General features: G+C 43.2%; 1 protein-coding gene across 5 annotated transcripts in view; it reads left to right on the top strand.

The window, feature by feature from the left end:
* LOC128686084 (uncharacterized) overlaps window positions 1–19459 on the top strand; it is a 249031-nt gene that overhangs the window by 153401 nt on the left and 76171 nt on the right. For 4 of the 5 annotated variants that reach the window (XM_053772733.2, XM_053772736.2, XM_053772734.2 and 1 more), the window contains one exon: window positions 13665–13726. The exons of the other annotated variant lie outside the window; for it this stretch is intronic. In XM_053772733.2, coding sequence (XP_053628708.1) covers window positions 13665–13726 — 62 coding nt within the window. The remainder of the gene's footprint in view (window positions 1–13664; window positions 13727–19459) is intronic. 5 annotated transcript variants of the gene reach the window in all.

The raw sequence follows: 19459 nt of genomic DNA on the forward strand, positions 1-19459 counted from the left end.
TCACTCGTTTTCGCTGCATCAGTTATTCACTTTCACTATCATTTTCATTTTCACTGCATAAGCTATTTTTATTTCATCAGTCATTCACTATCACTGACTCACTCTCAGTGACTCACTCTCACTTTCACTGACTCTCTCAGCAATCGAGTCATTTACTTTTGTCAAGACTTATAAAGCGATTTATCAACTGATAAAATTTTGATCAAGTCTTGATCAAGTCTTGATCAAGTCTTGATCAAGTCTTGTTCGAGTCTTGATCAAGTCTGACAGTCTCCGTGTGTAGTGAGTGGTGGAGTGTGTGACGTCTCACTTGATGGAGGGTGTGGCTGGCCCACAAGGGTTTAGTGCTTCACACTTTTTTTAAGGAAAAAAAAAACGAAATTGCCTGTAATGGCTTCGTTCGGCCTGGTAACCCTGGGGTGACGGGGGGGGGGGTGTTGGTTAATATCCCAGGGTAAGCCATGAAAGCCAAGCATTGTGGCTTATTTCTACTGGGGAGGGGAGGGTTCTCTCTAGGTTCTTCCTCAGCATGCCACCCACAACAGTCTGCTTACTCCTGGGGTACCTGCTTACTGCTAGGTGAAGAGTGGGGTGGGGTGGCAGGTGCTAGGAGGTTCGCCTTTGCGTCCCGACTCGTCCAGGGTTCGATTCCGGGTGAGGCTGTTGTGTTGAAGCCTTTGAGTAGATCCGACATAGGATGAACGTTGTACCCGAGGCAAAGCGATCGTAAGATTCCTAAATGAGCTTCGTTAAAAGTAAGTAGAGGTGCAGACTCGATCCTCCGGCAGCAGCTGTCCGAAATAAGTTATACGAGTAAATAAATCTACCATAAAAATAACTGGAATGAATAAGTGTTTTATTATCAGGAATGGTCTCTGGTCAGGTGTTTTATTATCAGGAATGATCTCTGGTCAGGTGTTTTATTATCAGGAATGGTCTCTGGTCAGGTGTTTTATTATCAGGAATGATCTCTGGTCAGGTGTTTTATTATCAGGAATGGTCTCTGGTCAGGTGTTTTATTATCAGGAATGATCTCTGGTCAGGTGTTTTATTATCAGTAATGATCTCTGGTCAGGTGTTTTATTATCAGTAATGATCTCTGGTCAGGTGTTTTATTATCAGTAACGATCTCTGGTCAGGTGTTTTATTATCAGTAATGATCTCTGGTCAGGTGTTTTATTATCAGGAATGATCTCTGGTCAGGTGTTTTATTATCAGTAATGATCTCTGGTCAGGTGTTTTATTATCAGGAATGATCTCTGGTCAGGTGTTTTATTATCAGGAATGATCTCTGGTCAGGTGTTTTATTATCAGGAATGATCTCTGGTCAGGTGTTTTATTATCAGGAATGGTCGCTGGTCAAGTGTTTTATTATCAGGAATGATCTCTGGTCAGGTGTTTTATTATCAGGAATGATCTCTGGTCAGGTGTTTTATTATCAGGAATGGTCGCTGGTCAAGTGTTTTAGTATCAGAAATGGTCGCTGGTCGAGTGTTTTATGATCAGGAATGGTCGCTGGTTTCTGGTCGAGTCATCATGGCGGCTCTTTTTGTTTACATGTTGGCCAGCGAGCCACTCTCGTCCTTCTGCCCTGAGGAAATACGGGTCAGGTTAACACGGGTGGGTTGGGTGGGTTGAGTCCCGCGGGTTCAGGTTTCACTCTCATCTTGGGCTCAGGTGGGCAGGGAAAAGTAGGTCATGGGGGGTATGGGGCATGGAGGTAGGGGGAGGGGAGTTTGGGTAGGGGGAATCGTGGTATGTGGGCAGGTTGGAAGTGGGGGTTAGGAGGAGGGGGAGGAAGGGGTTAGGGGAGGGGGAGTAGGAAAAAGAGGGTTTGAGTTGATAGTGGAAGTCGTTTCATAACTTCTTTGCTGTTACCCCTCCTTATCTTCTTCCTCTTCGTCTTCTTTCTCCTCTTTCTCCTCTTTTTCTTTCTCTTCTCTTCTTTCTCATCTTCCTCTTTCTCTTCTTCCTCCCTTTCCTCCTTATCATCTCTATTGTTCTCCTCTTACTTTTCCTTCTCTTTCTCTCCTTCCTTCCTGCTCTTCTCCTTCCTTAGTTTCTCACTCATAATTCTTTTCTTCCATATTTCCTTCCTCTTCCTTCTTCACCTCCTCTTTCTCTCCCTCCAGTCTTAACTAAAGATAATTTGGTCTTCCCCCTCCCGCCTTCTCACCACCACCCCCTCCCCTCCCCTCCCCTCCCCTCCCCTCCCCCTCCCTCCTCCGCTAGCACCCCACTAACGTGGTACAGGTACTGTAGCCAGCGCCCAGGGCGGTACAACCACCTTCACTTTCTCGATGTTTTGTATAATTATTGAAGAAACAGGCGGTAGTGGTGGCGGTGGTGGTGACGGTGGTGGTGGTGATGGTGGTGGTGACGGTGGTGGTGGTGACGGTGGTGGTGGTGATGGTGGTGGTGACGGTGGTGGTGGTGACGGTGGTGGTGACGGTGGTGGTGGTGGTGACGGTGGTGGTGACGGTGGTGGTGGCGGTGGCGGTGGTGGTGGTGGTGACGGTGGTGGTGACGGTGGTGGTGGTGACGGTGGTGGTGACGGTGGTGGTGGTGGTGACGGTGGTGGTGACGGTGGCGGTGGCGGTGGCGGTGGCGGTGGTGACGGTGGTGGTGACGGTGGTGGTGACGGTGGTGGTGGTGACGGTGGTGGTGGTGGTGACGGTGGTGGTGGTGACGGTGGTGGTGACGGTGGTGGTGACGGTGGTGGTAGTGACGGTGGTGGTGACGGTGGTGGTGGTGGTGGTGGTGGTGACGGTGGTGGTGGCGGTGGCGGTGGTGGTGACGGTGGTGGTGACGGTGGTGGTAGTGACGGTGGTGGTAGCGGTAGTGGTGGTGGTGACGGTGGTGGTGACGGTGGTGGTGGTGACGGTGGTGGTGGTGGTGACGGTGGTGGTGACGGTGGTGGTGGCGGTGGTGGTGACGGTGGTGGTGACGGTGGTGGTGACGGTGGTGGTGACGGTGGTGGTGACGGTGGTGGTGGTGGTGACGGTGGTGGTGACGGTGGTAGTGGTGACGGTGGTGGTGACGGTGGTGGTGGTGGTGACGGTGGTGGTGACGGTGGTGGTGGCGGTGGCGGTGGTGGTGACGGTGGTGGTGACGGTGGTGGTGACGGTGGTGGTGACGGTGGTGGTGACGGTGGTGGTGACGGTGGTGGTGATGGTGGTGATGGTGGTGGTGGTGTTGGTGATGGTGGTGGTGGTGACGGTGGTGGTGACGGTGGTGGTGACGGTGGTGGTGACGGTGGTGGTGACGGTGGTGGTGGTGGTGATGGTGGTGGTGACGGTGGTGGTGACGGTGGTGGTGGTGACGGTGGTGGTGACGGTGGTGGTGGTGGTGACGGTGGTGGTGACGGTGGTGGTGGCGGTGGCGGTGGTGGTGACGGTGGTGGTGACGGTGGTGGTGGTGACGGTGGTGGTGACGGTGGTGGTGGTGGTGACGGTGGTGGTGACGGTGGTGGTGGCGGTGGTGGTGGTGCTGCTGATACTGTTGCTACTGTTGTTGCTGCTGGTGCCACTGCTGCTGGTGTCACTGCTGCTGCTGCCACTGCTGCTACTGCCACTGCTGCTGCGTGGCACCGACTACGCTGCATTTATTAAGTGTGCATCACACAATCACATCTTGCCATCCTTCTAAAATCAACCAAAGCCTGGTAGTTGTCACGTTATGGCTGTATGGTCGTCGGGGCCCCATGACTATACTGTCAATAGCTACTGCCAGTTATTAACGTCAACCAACTAAGGCGAGTGTTTGAACTCCAGACAAGGTTCACGTTTTACCTACACTCAGGTCTGGAGGTCAGTCTCTCACTAGCTCTAGCTGATTACACATACTGGTTTCTCTTGTATGAATCCATGAGCCAAGGGCGTTGAGCGTACTCAGTATTACTCTCTTCCTTATGAGTTTACATATTAGTATGGTATCTGCCTACATTGCTGCTCTCTTGCACATTCTGTAAATATTGAAAATATTATTGCTCGTGGGAATGTACAGGTGGCGGCAGAAGTGATGGTGGTGGTGGTAGAGGTGATGGTGCTAGTAGTAGAGGTGATAGTGGAGGTGATGGTGGTGGCGGTGATATTACATCAATAATGTTAGGAGACATCCTAATAAAAATTCCATTTTTGTTGTGTATGCTGGAACTAGTATGATGTACGGTAGAATTGGTATGATGTATGGCGGAACTGGTATAATGTATAGTGGAACTGGTGTGATGTGTAGTGGAACTGGTATGACGGATAAGATGGGTCATCCCTGAAAGATGGTAATTCCCAAATAATAACAAACTCCAGCTCTGCTGCAACTATACCTTTGAAGCTACCGTTAGCTGCTGAACCTTTACCAGAATACTTGACGTTATCTTCATCGCTCATCTGAAGTCTTTCAGCCCAGACTGACAGATCTTAATGTTTGTGAACCATCCTACGCGGTGGTACATGACTGGAAAACACAGCTTCTCTTCCCGCATAGAAAAGGCTAGCAGTAACACTGCTGGTGTAGCCATGCGGGAAGCAGTGAGCTTGGAGGCCTCATGTTGGTAGTCACCTGATTTAACCAATGGAAAAAAAAAGACTTCAGGAGTGCAGTTCCCGGCAGATGAGTGCAAATTTCAGCTCGAAAAAAAAATTCTTATGTAAGAGTGCTAAGAAGCAGGATTGCAAATCACCTGGATTCCCAAAATCTGCACAATCCAGGGCAACATGGGTTTAGGGCAGGTCGCCCCTGCCTCTCACAACTACTGGATCACTATGATATGGCCTTGGATGCACTGGAAGAAAATCAGAATGCAGATGTAATATACACAGACTTTCCAAAAGCATTTGACAAATGCGATCATGGTGTAATAGCCCATAAAATACGTGCTAAAGGAATAACTGGGAAAGTGGGGAGATGGATCTTCAACTTCCTAACAAATCGAACACAAAGAGTAGTAGTGGTCAACAGAGTTAAATCGGAGGCTGCCATAGTGAAGAGCTCTGTTCCACAAGGCACAGCACTCGCCCCCATCTTATTCCTTATCCTCATATCAGACATAGACAGAGATATACATCACAGCACCGTATCATCCTTTACGGATGATGCTAGGATCTGCATGAGGCTGTCATCTGCTGAGGACGCGGTTAACCTCCAAGAAGATATAAACAAAGTTTTCCAGTGGGCAACGGTAAACAATATGATGTTCAATGAGGACAAATTCCAAATAGAGCGGAAAAATAATGTAAGGGACCTGGGAGTAGTAATGTCTGAGGATCTCACTTTCAAGGATCACAACAGTGCCACGATCGCACGTGCAAAGAAAATGATAGGATTTATAATGAGAGCTTTCAAAACGAGAGATGCCAAGCCAATGATGATCCTTTTCAAATCACTTGTTCTCTCTAGGCTGGAATGCTGCTGTACATTAACATCTCCATTCAAAGCAGGTAAAATCGCAGATCTAGAGAGTGTACAGAGATCCTTTACTGCACGTATAAGTTCTGTCAAGCACCTTTACTACTGGGAAAGCTTGAAAGCACTTGACTTGTACTCGTTGGAACGCAGGAGGGAGAGATATATCATAATCTACACTTGGAAAATCTTGAAAGGAATGGTCCCAAATCTGCACACAGAAATCACTCCCTACGAAAGTAAAAGACTGGGCAGGCGATGCAAAATGCCCCCAATAAAAAGTAGGGGCGCCATTGGTACACTAAGGGAAAACACCATAAGTGTCCGGGGCCCAAGACTGTTCAACAGCCTCCCACCAAGCATAAGGGGAATTGTCAATAAACTCCTGGCTGCCTTCAAGAGAGAGCTGGACAGATACCTAAAGTCAGTGCCGGATCAGCCGGGCTGTGGCTCGTACGTTGGACTGCGTGCAGCCAGCAGTAACAGCCTAGTTGATCAGGCCCTGATCCATCGGGAGGCCTGGTCATGGACCGGGCCGCGGGGGCGTTGATCCCCGGAATAACCTCCAGGTAACCTCCAGGTAACCAGGTAAGGCTTTCCTGACCTTCCATTTCCTTCACCATCCTCCATCTATGAACCCGTAGTTAATTTACCTTAACCTAAAATAACGTACACGCAGCAAGCGATTGAGTTAAACCATAAGAAAAGCGACGCTGAGTTTATACTGCGGACGCTTCTTTTCCTAGGAAAAATGAAAGCCCATGTATTGAGGACAGTAGTCAGCTGTGAAGACTGTTGTGCAACTAGCAGACGAGAAGCACAATAGTTTTGTTGATGAGGGGCTTGAAGGAAACACAAACAAACGAGTCAGTGACGCTGAAACAAGAACAGTTTGTCACTTTTCAGGTCACCCGAATTAAGACACAGTCAGTATCAATGTTCCAAATGTTTTCATTCAAAATGTCGTGTCAAGCTTGTCCAGGGGATTTTTTAGGTATAAAAATCAACAAATACGCCTTAAGTGCCTTCAGTTAAAAGTGGTCTGATGCTGATATAAGGCTCTTGATCCAAAGATTTAGAACTACCCTTCAATTCATTGGAAAAGATAAAATATTACCTGCCATTCCACAGGCGCTGAATGACACGAGCTGATTTAGCGCTTCCTTGTGACTATATGAATAATTAAAATAATTACCTGCCAGAGATAGATCGACTAAGACATGGAGTCAAACCTGAGACCTATTGGTATATTTTGCAGTGTGTTTGTGTACTCACATGGTTGTGGTTGCAGGGGTCGAGCCGCAACTCCTGGCCCCGTGTGTGTGTGTGTGACATCACCAGACACAGTAGCTGCTAATACAAAGGTACCAGATGGAGCTTTCCTTGTACTTATGTTATAGTGTAAAGGCTTATTAAAAATTTCCGTACACTGCAAAAGAACAAACTGTCTGGCTCATGCGTTTTCTGCATATTCAATCTACCCCTCCCAGAAAGTAAACAGTGTGTAAGATAGATATATCCAGGAAAGCATGAAAGGAGCCACGAGGGACCACACAGCAGGACTGTTGTCTTGAGGGACTGACCACCTACTACCAAGGCTATGGGACTGATTATCTCAAAAATACTTCTACAATTTCAAGTGTTATATTCTTCCGTATATGACAGAAAAAAAAGTCTATTGTGTAGGCGAAAAGTTTCTGCAGTAAGGATACCCAAGTGTTTATAGCACAAGAGTCTTATTCATCAAATCAAGAATGCAAACAGTGTTTTAGCTGAGAGGAATTGCTAAAATCAGGATGAGAATATCACGAATAAATAAAAACAAAAACACCATTTCAATCCCTGTTTGACCAACTTATATACTGGCATTAAAAGGTGGCAAAACAATGATGATCATGACAGAGGGACTCATTGTGAAGAATGTCCTTCCAGCATACAACGAGTTTAACCAACCATGTAACCACAAGGCTTCTGATGCTAGGAATTTAGTGTAAGCGAATCACTGAGTTAATGAAGACCTCAAGTGAGTGTAAGACCTAAAATATTCTGTGGAAGTAGGTAGTGTCTTAATATTATTTAAATGAAGTTCTGAATCAGTGTGGGTCATTTAACGCATGGAGACGATGGACTTGTGTTTCCACGAATGGTTCTTGGTGACTTCAAGGTAGTCTCAGTAGCAGGAGAGCACTTCAAGGTAGTCTCAGTAGCAGGAGAGCACTTCAAGGTAGTCTCAGTAGCAGGAAAACACTTCAAGGTAGTCTCAGTAGCAGGAAAGCACTTCAAGGTAGTCTCAGTAGCAGGAGAGCACTTCAAGGTAGTCTCAGTAGCAGGAAAGCACTTCAAGGTAGTCTCAGTAGCAGGAAAGCACTTCAAAAATGCTTGGCATGATGAGAAAGTTTCTTGCCTCTAGGACAGAGATTGTTAACCATACACAACTGCATCATTTTCTGAGATTTTGTGATTGTTATGAAGAGAAGAACATGCCCGGTGAGAAGTGTATATTTACGGTTTACAGTAATATATATATATATATATATATATATATATATATATATATATATATATATATATATATATATATATATATATACATATATATATATATATATATATATATATATATATATATATATATATATATATATATATATATATATATATATATATATATATATATATATATATATATATATATATATATATATATATATATATATATATATATATATATATAATGTCGTGCCGAATAAGCAGAACTTGCGATCTTGGCTTAAATAGCAACGCTCATCTTACCAAATAGGACAAGCGAAAATTTGTGTATGCAATAATTTCGCCAAAATCATTCTGAACCTAACGAAAAAAAATGTATTTCACTGTGTTTGTTTAGTATTAAATTATTGTAAACAAATCTAAAATATATTTAGTTGGGTTAGGCTAAAATAAATTGTTCTTGTTAAAATAAGGTTAGGTAAGTTTTCCTAGATTTTTTTGATGCAAAATTATAATTTTTTACATCAACATTACTGAAAAAAATATATCTTTAAACGTATAAGAGAAAATTTTAGAAAGGACTTAATTTTAAATGAGTTCTTGCTAATTGACCAGTTTTACATATTCGGCACGACATTTATATATATATATATATATATATATATATATATATATATATATATATATATTATATATATATATATATATATTTTATTTATTATTATCACACCGGCCGATTCCCACCAAGGCAGGGTGGCCCGAAAAAGAAAAACTTTCACCATCATTCACTCCATCACTGTCTTGCCAGAAGGGTGCTTTACACTACAGTTTTTAAACTGCAACATTAACACCCCTCCTTCAGAGTGCAGGCACTGTACTTCCCATCTCCAGGACTCAAGTCCGGCCTGCCGGTTTCCCTGAATCCCTTCATAAATGTTACTTTGCTCACACTCCAACAGCACGTCAAGTATTAAAAATCATTTGTCTCCATTCACTCCTATCAAACACGCTCAAGCATGCCTGCTGGAAGTCCAAGCCCCTCGCACACAAAACCTCCTTTACCCCCTCCCTCCAACCCTTCCTAGGCCGACCCCTACCCCGCCTTCCTTCCACTACAGACTGATACACTCTTGAAGTCATTCTGTTTCGCTCCATTCTCTCTACATGTCCGAACCACCTCAACAACCCTTCCTCAGCCCTCTGGACAACAGTTTTGGTAATCCCGCACCTCCTCCTAACTTCCAAACTACGAATTCTCTGCATTATATTCACACCACACATTGCCCTCAGACATGACATCTCCACTGCCTCCAGCCTTCTCCTCGCTGCAACATTCATCACCCACGCTTCACACCCATATAAGAGCGTTGGTAAAACTATACTCTCATACATTCCCCTCTTTGCCTCCAAGGACAAAGTTCTTTGTCTCCACAGACTCCTAAGTGCACCACTCACTCTTTTTCCCTCATCAATTCTATGATTCACCTCATCTTTCATAGACCCATCCGCTGACACGTCCACTCCCAAATATCTGAATACGTTCACCTCCTCCATACTCTCTCCCTCCAATCTGATATTCAATCTTTCATCACCTAATCTTTTTGTTATCCTCATAACCTTACTCTTTCCTGTATTCACCTTTAATTTTCTTCTTTTGCACACCCTACCAAATTCATCCACCAATCTCTGCAACTTCTCTTCAGAATCTCCCAAGAGCACAGTGTCATCAGCAAAGAGCAGCTGTGACAACTCCCACTTTGTGTGTGATTCTTTATCTTTTAACTCCACGCCTCTTGCCAAGACCCTCGCATTTACTTCTCTTACAACCCCATCTATAAATATATTAAACAACCACGGTGACATCACACATCCTTGTCTAAGGCCTACTTTTACTGGGAAAAAATTTCCCTCTTTCCTACATACTCTAACTTGAGCCTCACTATCCTCGTAAAAACTCTTCACTGCTTTCAGTAACCTACCTCCTCCACCATACACTTGCAACATCTGCCACATTGCCCCCCTATCCACCCTGTCATACGCCTTTTCCAAATCCATAAATGCCACAAAGACCTCTTTAGCCTTATCTAAATACTGTTCACTTATATGTTTCACTGTAAACACCTGGTCCACACACCCCCTACCTTTCCTAAAGCCTCCTTGTTCATCTGCTATCCTATTCTCCGTCTTACTCTTAATTCTTTCAATTATAACTCTACCATACACTTTACCAGGTACACTCAACAGACTTATCCCCCTATAATTTTTGCACTCTCTTTTATCCCCTTTGCCTTTATACAAAGGAACTATGCATGCTCTCTGCCAATCCCTAGGTACCTTACCCTTTTCCATACATTTATTAAACAATTGCACCAACCACTCCAAAACTATATCCCCACCTGCTTTTAACATTTCTATCTTTATCCCATCAATCCCGGCTGCCTTACCCCCTTTCATTTTACCTACTGCCTCACGAACTTCCCCCACACTCACAACTGGCTCTTCCTCACTCCTACAAGATGTTATTCCTCCTTGCCCTATACACGAAATCACAGCTTCCCTATCTTCATCAACATTTAACAATTCCTCAAAATATTCCTTCCATCTTCCCAATACCTCTAACTCTCCATTTAATAACTCTCCTCTCCTATTTTTAACTGACAAATCCATTTGTTCTCTAGGCTTTCTTAACTTGTTAATCTCACTCCAAAACTTTTTCTTATTTTCAACAAAATTTGTTGATAACATCTCACCCACTCTCTCATTTGCTCTCTTTTTACATTGCTTCACCACTCTCTTAACCTCTCTCTTTTTCTCCATATACTCTTCCCTCCTTGCATCACTTCTACTTTGTAAAAACTTCTCATATGCTAACTTTTTCTCCCTTACTACTCTCTTTACATCATCATTCCACCAATCGCTCCTCTTCCCTCCTGCACCCACTTTCCTGTAACCACAAACTTCTGCTGAACACTCTAACACTACATTTTTAAACCTACCCCATACCTCTTCGACCCCATTGCCTATGCTCTCATTAGCCCATCTATCCTCCAATAGCTGTTTATATCTTACCCTAACTGCCTCCTCTTTTAGTTTATAAACCTTCACCTCTCTCTTCCCTGATGCTTCTATTCTCCTTGTATCCCATCTACCTTTTACTCTCAGTGTAGCTACAACTAGAAAGTGATCTGATATATCTGTGGCCCCTCTATAAACATGTACATCCTGAAGTCTACTCAACAGTCTTTTATCTACCAATACATAATCCAACAAACTACTGTCATTTCGCCCTACATCATATCGTGTATACTTATTTATCCTCTTTTTCTTAAAATATGTATTACCTATAACTAAACCCCTTTCTATACAAAGTTCAATCAAAGGGCTCCCATTATCATTTACACCTGGCACCCCAAACTTACCTACCACACCCTCTCTAAAAGTTTCTCCTACTTTAGCATTCAAGTCCCCTACCACAATTACTCTCTCACTTGGTTCAAAGGCTCCTATACATTCACTTAACATCTCCCAAAATCTCTCTCTCTCCTCTGCATTCCTCTCTTCTCCAGGTGCATACACGCTTATTATGACCCACTTCTCGCATCCAACCTTTACTTTAATCCACATAATTCTTGAATTTACACATTCATATTCTCTTTTCTCCTTCCATAACTGATCATTTAACATTACTGCTACCCCTTCCTTTGCTCTAACTCTCTCAGATACTCCAGATTTAATCCCATTTATTTCCCCCCACTGAAACTCTCCTACCCCCTTCAGCTTTGTTTCGCTTAGGGCCAGGACATCCAACTTCTTTTCATTCATAACATCAGCAATCATCTGTTTCTTGTCATCCGCACTACATCCACGCACATTTAAGCAACCCAGTTTTATAAAGTTTTTCTTCTTCTCTTTTTTAGTAATTGTATACAGGAGAAGGGGTTACTAGCCCATTGCTCCCGGCATTTTAGTCGCCTCATACGACACGCATGGCTTACGGAGGAAAGATTCTTTTCCACTTCCCCATGGACAATAGAAGAAATAAAAAAGAACAAGAGCTATTTAGAAAAAGGAGAAAAACCTAGATGTATGTATATATATATATGCATGTGCGTGTCTGTGAAGTGTGACCAAAGTGTTAGTAGGAGTAGCAAGATATCCCTGTTATCTTATCTGCCGAATAGGCAGAACTTGCGATCTTGGCTTAAATAGCAACGCTCATCTTGCCATATAGGACAAGCGAAAATTTGTGTATGCAATAATTTCGCCAAAATCATTCTGAACCTAACGGAAAAAAAATGTATTTCACTGTGTTTGTTTAGTATTAAATTATTGTAAACAAATCTAAAATATATTTAGTTGGGTTAGGCTAAAATAAATTGTTCTTGTTAAAATAAGGTTAGGTAAGTTTTCTAAGATTCTTTTGATGCAAAATTATAAACTTTTACATTAACATTAATGAAAAAAATATATCTTTAAACGTATAAGAGAAAATTTTAGAAAGGACTTAATTTTAAATGAGTTCTTGCTAATTGACCAGTTTTACATTTTCGGCACGACATATATATATATATACAGTGGAACCTCAAATATCGAACTTTCTTCGGTCCAGAAGTCTGTTCGAGTGCCTTTACCGAATGAATTTATTCCCATCAGGAATAATGTAAATTAGATTAGTCCATTTCAGACCCTTAAAAATACACTTATAAAAGCACTTACAAAAATACACTTACATAATTGGTTGTGTTGGGAGCAGTTCGATTTTTGAGGTTCAACTGTATGTATATATATATATATATGTATAATATATATATATATATATATATATATATATATATATATATATATATATATATATATATATATATGTATGCATATATATATATATATATATATATATATATATATATATATATATATATATATATATATATATATATATATATATATATATATATATATATATATATATATATATTGCAATGAAATCACGAAACAAGTGATTTTAAATCATTTACCAAACTACGGCAGGCCAGGACTCGACCCTACGAACCTTGTACTGCCTCCAGAGACAGCACAATGCACGCATCATCAGTGGCGTATTGGTAACGTGATGCGTACATTGTGCTGTCTCTGGAGGCAGTACAAGGTTCGTAGGGTCGAGTCCTGGCCTGCCGTAGTTTGGTAAATGATATAAAATCACTTGTTTCACACACACACACACACACACATATATATATATATATATATATATATATATATATATACATATATATATATATGTTTAACATATATACACCTCATGTAAGGTTCTCGAGGAATGGTTATACAAACAGACTTTGAAAAGTGTACCATGTCTTTCGATTCGACACCCCGACGATGATGCGAAGTGAAGAGACACCACATCAGACCAAGACTTTATTCCTGACAACGCATAACTCGGGACCAGCTTCATCAAGTCATTTGAAAGGAACACCAAAACGCAGTTATTTATTCCTCTTCAGTGAGAGCAATGAGGAGAAAGAAGCTGATTAAGCGAAGACGTGTGAACACGGTGAGGTATGGAATAAACTATTGCTGCCTCTAATGACCTTTTCTTCTAGCCCAAAAGTAATTTCTCAAACATTTTACACAAGTAAGAGAGAGAGAGAGGAAGTCTTGCTCTCTCACAAACGTACAGAAATCAGAGGACAGTGCCGTTGTATTACAAACACTGGTTTTGAGCACTTCTGAACACAATTCTTGCGTACATACAGTCTGTTTCTCTTTTCCTACAGAGTGAAACCGTGTATGAGGAACCACGACGGGCTGATCCAGCTTCAATGCTTTGTAAACAAAGGTTGGTTACGCTGGTGGGGTTACCTATGACAAGACAGTTTCTTCCTCTCTTGTAGCAGAATGTTGTTCGCTTTATCTTTTCATATTTCAATTTTTTTTTTCAGGGGGGAGGACTGTGTTATCCTTTTTATATCATGGAAACTAATTGTCTGGTTTTATTGAGCCTCACAAACGTTGTTGTTGTAGACAGCAGTATTTAAATTCAGTCTAATATTTAATACTTATGGGCCTTAACGTACAAATTTATATTATTTTTATTATTAAGGTACTGCTAATCTGTATATATTTAATTTAATGTGAATAATTTATATAAAGAAACACGAGCATATTTTATGTGTCCCCCTTGTTTTTAAAACATCGTTTTAATATAATAAACATATATAATGTTTATAATAGAGCTTAAATCGATGTATACTTTCATATTTATTTCGCAAGTCTCTGTTTATATCTAATGTGAGGTGTTCCAGTCTGTGTTCGGGGGATGCACCTGTCTGTCAGCCTCCACCACTCAGATAACTGAGGCTCAGATTATGTTCCTGTGTGTCAGCCTCCACCGCTCAGATAATTAAGTCTCTGATGATGCACCTGTCTGTCAGCCTCCACCATTCAGATCATTAAGGCTTAAATGATATTCCTGTCTCTCAGAAATCATCACTCAGATAATTAAGGCTCAGATGATGCACCTGCCCGTCAGACTTCATAACTCAGATTATTAAGGGTCAGATGATGCACTTGTTTGACAGCCTCTCTACCTCCACCTTAACCTCCTCTACCTCTATCTCCATTCCCTCTACCTCCACCTCAACCTCCTCTACCTCTATCTCCATTCCCTCTACCTCCACCTCAACCTCCTCTACCTCTACCTCCACCTCAACCTCCTCTACCTCTATCTCCATTCCCTCTTCTTCCACCTCAACCTCCTCTACCTCTATCTCCATTCCCTCTTCTTCCACCTCAACCTCCTCTACCTCTATCTCCATTCTCTCTACCTCCACCTCAACCTCCTCTACCTTCATCTCCACCCCGCCTACCTCCCCTTAACCTCCTCTACCTCTATCTCCGTTCCCTCTACCTCCACCTCAACCTCCTCTACCTCATTCTCCATTCCCTCTACCTCCACCTCTGCCTCCTTTACTTCCATCTCCACCCCTCAACCTCCACCTCAGCCTCCTCTACCTCTACCTCCTCTACCTCCGCCTCAACCTCCTCTACCTATATCGCCATCCAATCTACTTCCTGTTTTGTCTACCTTTCCCTCCATTTTTTCTATCTGCCTCCTCGGTTTCTCTCAATTCCCTTTTCTCCAACTTCATTATTTTACCTCCTCTTCCTCCTTCTCCTCTTTCATCTTCTGCACTACACCATTTTCATCTCCACCATTTACCGAAATTAATCTCTTCTCCTTGGTTCTATCTTCACCTCGTCAATCCCTCTCTCACTCTCTCTCTGTCTCTCTGTCTGTCTGTCTGCCTCTCTCTCTCTCTCAGGAGTTATTTTCACCCTCATTATCTCTTCCTGTTTCCTGTTGTTCTCTTTGCCGTTGCTCAAGTTCCAGGTTTTTCTCTTATCTCTGGCGTCTTGGCACGTGGCTCTTGATAAGACAAGATAAGCACTTCCTCTTGTGTGTGTGTGTGTGTGTATGTGTGTGTGTGTACTCACCTAGTTGTGGTTGCAGGGGTCGAGTCGCAGCTCCTGGGCCCGCCTCTCCACTGGTCGCTATTAGGTCACTCTTCCTGCTTCCCGAGCTTTATCATACCTCTTCTTCAAGCTACGTATGGATCCTGCCTCCACTACATCACTTCCCAGACTATTCCACTTCCTGACAACTCTGTTACTGAAGAAATACTTCCCAACATTCCTGTAACTCATCTGAGTCTTCAATTTCCAATTGTGCCCCCTTGTTGCTGTGTCCCATCTCTGGAACATCCTGTCTCTGTTCACCTTGTCGATTTCTCTCAGTATTATATAAGTCGTTATCATATCTTCCCTATCTCTCCTGTTCTCTGGTGTCGTCAGGTCGATTCCCTTTAACCTGTTCCGTAGGACAAGCCCCTTACCTACAGAACTAGTCTTGTTGCAAACCATTGCACTTTCTAGAATTTCCTTACGTGCTTGGCTAGGTGTGGGTTCCAAACTGGTGTTGCATACTCCAATATAGGCCTGACGTATACGGTGTACAGGGTTCTGAACGATTCCTTATTGAGATGTCGGAATGCTATTCTTAGGTTTGCTAGGCGCCCATATGCTGCAGCAGTTATTTGGTCGATGTGCGCCTCAGGAGATGTGCCTGGTGTTATACTCACCCCAAGATCCTTTTCCTTGAGTGAGGTTTATAGTCTCTGGCCCCCAAGACTGCACTCCATCTGCGGTCTTTTTTGCCCTTCCGCAATCTTCATGACTTTGCACTTGGTGGGGTTGAACTCCAGAAGCCAATTTCTGGACCAGGCCTACAGCCTGTCCAAATTTCTTTGTAGGCCTGCCTGGTCCTCGTCCGATTGAATTCTTCTCATTAACTTCACATCATCTGCAAGCATGGACACTTATGAGTCTGTTCCTTCCTTCATGTCGTTTACATAATCCAGAAACAGCACCGGTCTTATGACTGACCCCTGTGGAACCCCGATCGTCAAAGGCGCCCACTCTGACACCTCGTCAATTGTCATGACTCGCTGATGTCTTCCCGACAGGTATTCCCTGATCCATTGCATTGCCTTCCCTTTTATACCTGCCTTGTCCTCCAGCTTTTGTACTAATCTCTTGTATGGATCTGTGTCAAAAACCTTCTTACAGTCCATGAAAACGCAATCTACCCACTCCTTTCTCTCTTGTCTTACTGCTGTCACTCTGTCATGGAACTCTAGTACGTTTGTGACACAGGATTTCCCGTCCCTGAAACCGTGCTGGTTATCGTTGCTAAGCTCATTCCTTTCTAGGTGCTCCACCACTCTTCTCCTGATAACCTTCTCCATGATTTTTCATACTATGCATGTCGTGACACTGGTCTGTAGTTTAATGCTGTGTTTCTGTCTCCTTGTTTAAAAATTGGGACTACATTTGCTGTCTTCCATACTTTAAGTAGTCGCCCTATTTCGATAGATGTGTTGAAGATCGTTATTAGTGGTACACATAGTGCCTCTGCTTCCTCTCTCAGGACCCATGGAGAGATGTTATCCAGCCCCATCGCTTTTGAGGTATCTAGCTCGCCTAGCAGCTTCTTCACTTCTTTCTCAGTTGTATGTATTGTGTCCAACAATTGATGGCGTACCCCACCTCTCCGTCTTTCTGGAGTCCTTTCTGTCTCCTTTATGAACACTTCTTTGAATCTCTTGTTGAGCTCCTCACATATTTCTCGGTGGTTTCTTGTGAACTTCCCTCCTTCCTTCCTCAGCCTGATTACCTGGTCCCTGACTTGTTTTCCTCCCGATGTGGCTGTACAACAGCTTCGGGTCAGATTTGGCTTTCGCTGCTATGTCATTTGCGTATTGTCGTCTGTGTATGTGTGTTCACCTAATTATCATCACTTAAGTGTATTCACAAGGTGTCTGCGAGGGTGGAGCTCTAGCTCTGGATCACTCCTTTGGTTTTTTAATTAACTGATGTTAGTTACGCTCAGCCATTGTGGGATGAGTTGAACTACACAATATCCATGGAATGAGTTGACCTACACTAGAAAAGTGGAATGAGTTGACCTCCATCACATCCTAATGTTTCACACATTTGCTCACTATCCTTCCTCTTAATAAACTATTTATTATACTCACTTAGTTCATTTAAAATTTTAGTTCTCGTGTTTGTGAGTTGAAGAGGTGTGGCAATGAGTTGGAGAGGTACGAGAGTGAGTTATAGGGATGTGTGTTTGACTGAGGTGGAGAGGTGTGGGAATGAGTTGTAGAGATGTGGGAGTGAGCTGAATGGAGGATGGAGTGAGTTGTAGGGGTGTTGGAATGAGTTGGAGGGGTGAGGGAGTGAGTTGTAGGGGTTTGGGAGTGAGTTGTAGGGGTGTGGGAGTCAGTTGTAGGGGTCTGGGCATGAGCTGTAGGGGTTTAGGAGTGAGTTGTAAAGGCATGAGAGTGAGTTATAGGTGTGTGAGAACGAGTTTCAGGGGTGTTGGAATGAGTTTCAGGGGTTTGGGAATGAGTTGTAGGGGTGTGTGAATGAACTGGAATGAGGGTATGGGAATGAGTTGGAGATGTATGGGAGTATCTTATATGTTATACTCGTGTCTGTCTCTGGTTCTCCAATCTTCTATTGTTTTGGGTTCCAGTGATACAGTTCTCTCGTCATACCTTCACACCCCCACCGAAGTTCTGGGCGCAGCCATGGAGCAAACCTCCGAACATTCCTCAAGTTTCATTCCATGCTGAAACAGCGTTCTTCAGTACTGGTCTTACGTATGCTGTGTTCGATGATCGCAATACCACCTTGTTCAGATTCACCAAGTTCTTCACCTTGTTCAGATTCACCAAGTTCTTCACCTTGTTCAGATTCACCAAGTTCTTCACCTTGTTCAGATTCACCAAGTTCTTCACCTTGTTCAGATTCACCAAGTTCTTCACCTTGTTCAGATTCACCAAGTTCTTCATCTTGTTCAGATTCACCAAGTTCTTCACCTTGTTCAGATTCACCAAGTTCTTCACCTTGTTCAGATTCACCAAGTTCTTCACCTTGTTCAGATTCACCAAGTTCTTCACCTTGTTCAGATTCACCAAGTTCTTCACCTTGTTCAGATTCACCAAGTTCTTCACCTTGTTCAGATTCACCAAGTTCTTCACTTTGTTCAGATTCACCAAGTTCTTCACCTTGTTCAGATTCACCAAGTTCTTCACCTTGTTCAGATTCACCAAGTTCTTCACCTTGTTCAGATTCACCAAGTTCTTCACCTTGTTCAGATTCACCAAGTTCTTCACCTTGTTCAGATTCACCAAGTTCTTCACCTTGTTCAGATTCACCAAGTTCTTCACCTTGTTCAGATTCACCAAACCATACCCCCGGCCGGGATTGAACCCGCGGTCATAGAGTCTCAAAACTCCAGCCCGTCGCGTTAGCCACTAGACCAGCTAGCCACAATAAGATTTATCCAACTAGGTATATTTCTACACAATAGGAAAGTTAGCACAGGCACCTCTGTGACCACAAATGCAAGTTTTTACAGACGAATCTCCAGCTAGCGTGGCCGTGACGAACTCTAGCTCAAGTCCCTTCACTGCCGTCAACATGACTCAAGAAATCGTAATGACACGATTGCAAATAAACCATACCCCCGGCCGGGATTGACGGCAGTGAAGGGACTTGAGCTAGAGTTCGTCACGGCCACGCTAGCTGGAGATTCGTCTGTAAAAACTTGCATTTGTGGTCACAGAGGTGCCTGTGCTAACTTTCCTATGGTGTAGAAATATACCTAGTTGGATGAATCTTATTGTGGCTAGCTGGTCTAGTGGCTAACGCGACGGGCTGGAGTTTTGAGACTCTATGACCGCGGGTTCAATCCCGGCCGGGGGTATGGTTTATTTGCAATCGTGTCATTACGATTTCTTGAGTCAGATTCACCAAGTTCTTCACCTTGTTCGGATTCTGGCGAGAGGGCTGCGTAATGTTTATTACTATTTTCATTTTTTTTACGCTCGTGGCGTAACTTTCTCTTTAATAAATGTCATATCTCTGTCGTCTTCCATATGTTCTTTTAATAATAAAGTCTGTTTACCAGGGGGTTTAGTTATTATTTTTTTCTACATCA

Source organism: Cherax quadricarinatus, chromosome 9 (assembly GCF_038502225.1).
Source record: "Cherax quadricarinatus isolate ZL_2023a chromosome 9, ASM3850222v1, whole genome shotgun sequence".
NCBI lineage: Eukaryota > Metazoa > Arthropoda > Malacostraca > Decapoda > Parastacidae > Cherax > Cherax quadricarinatus.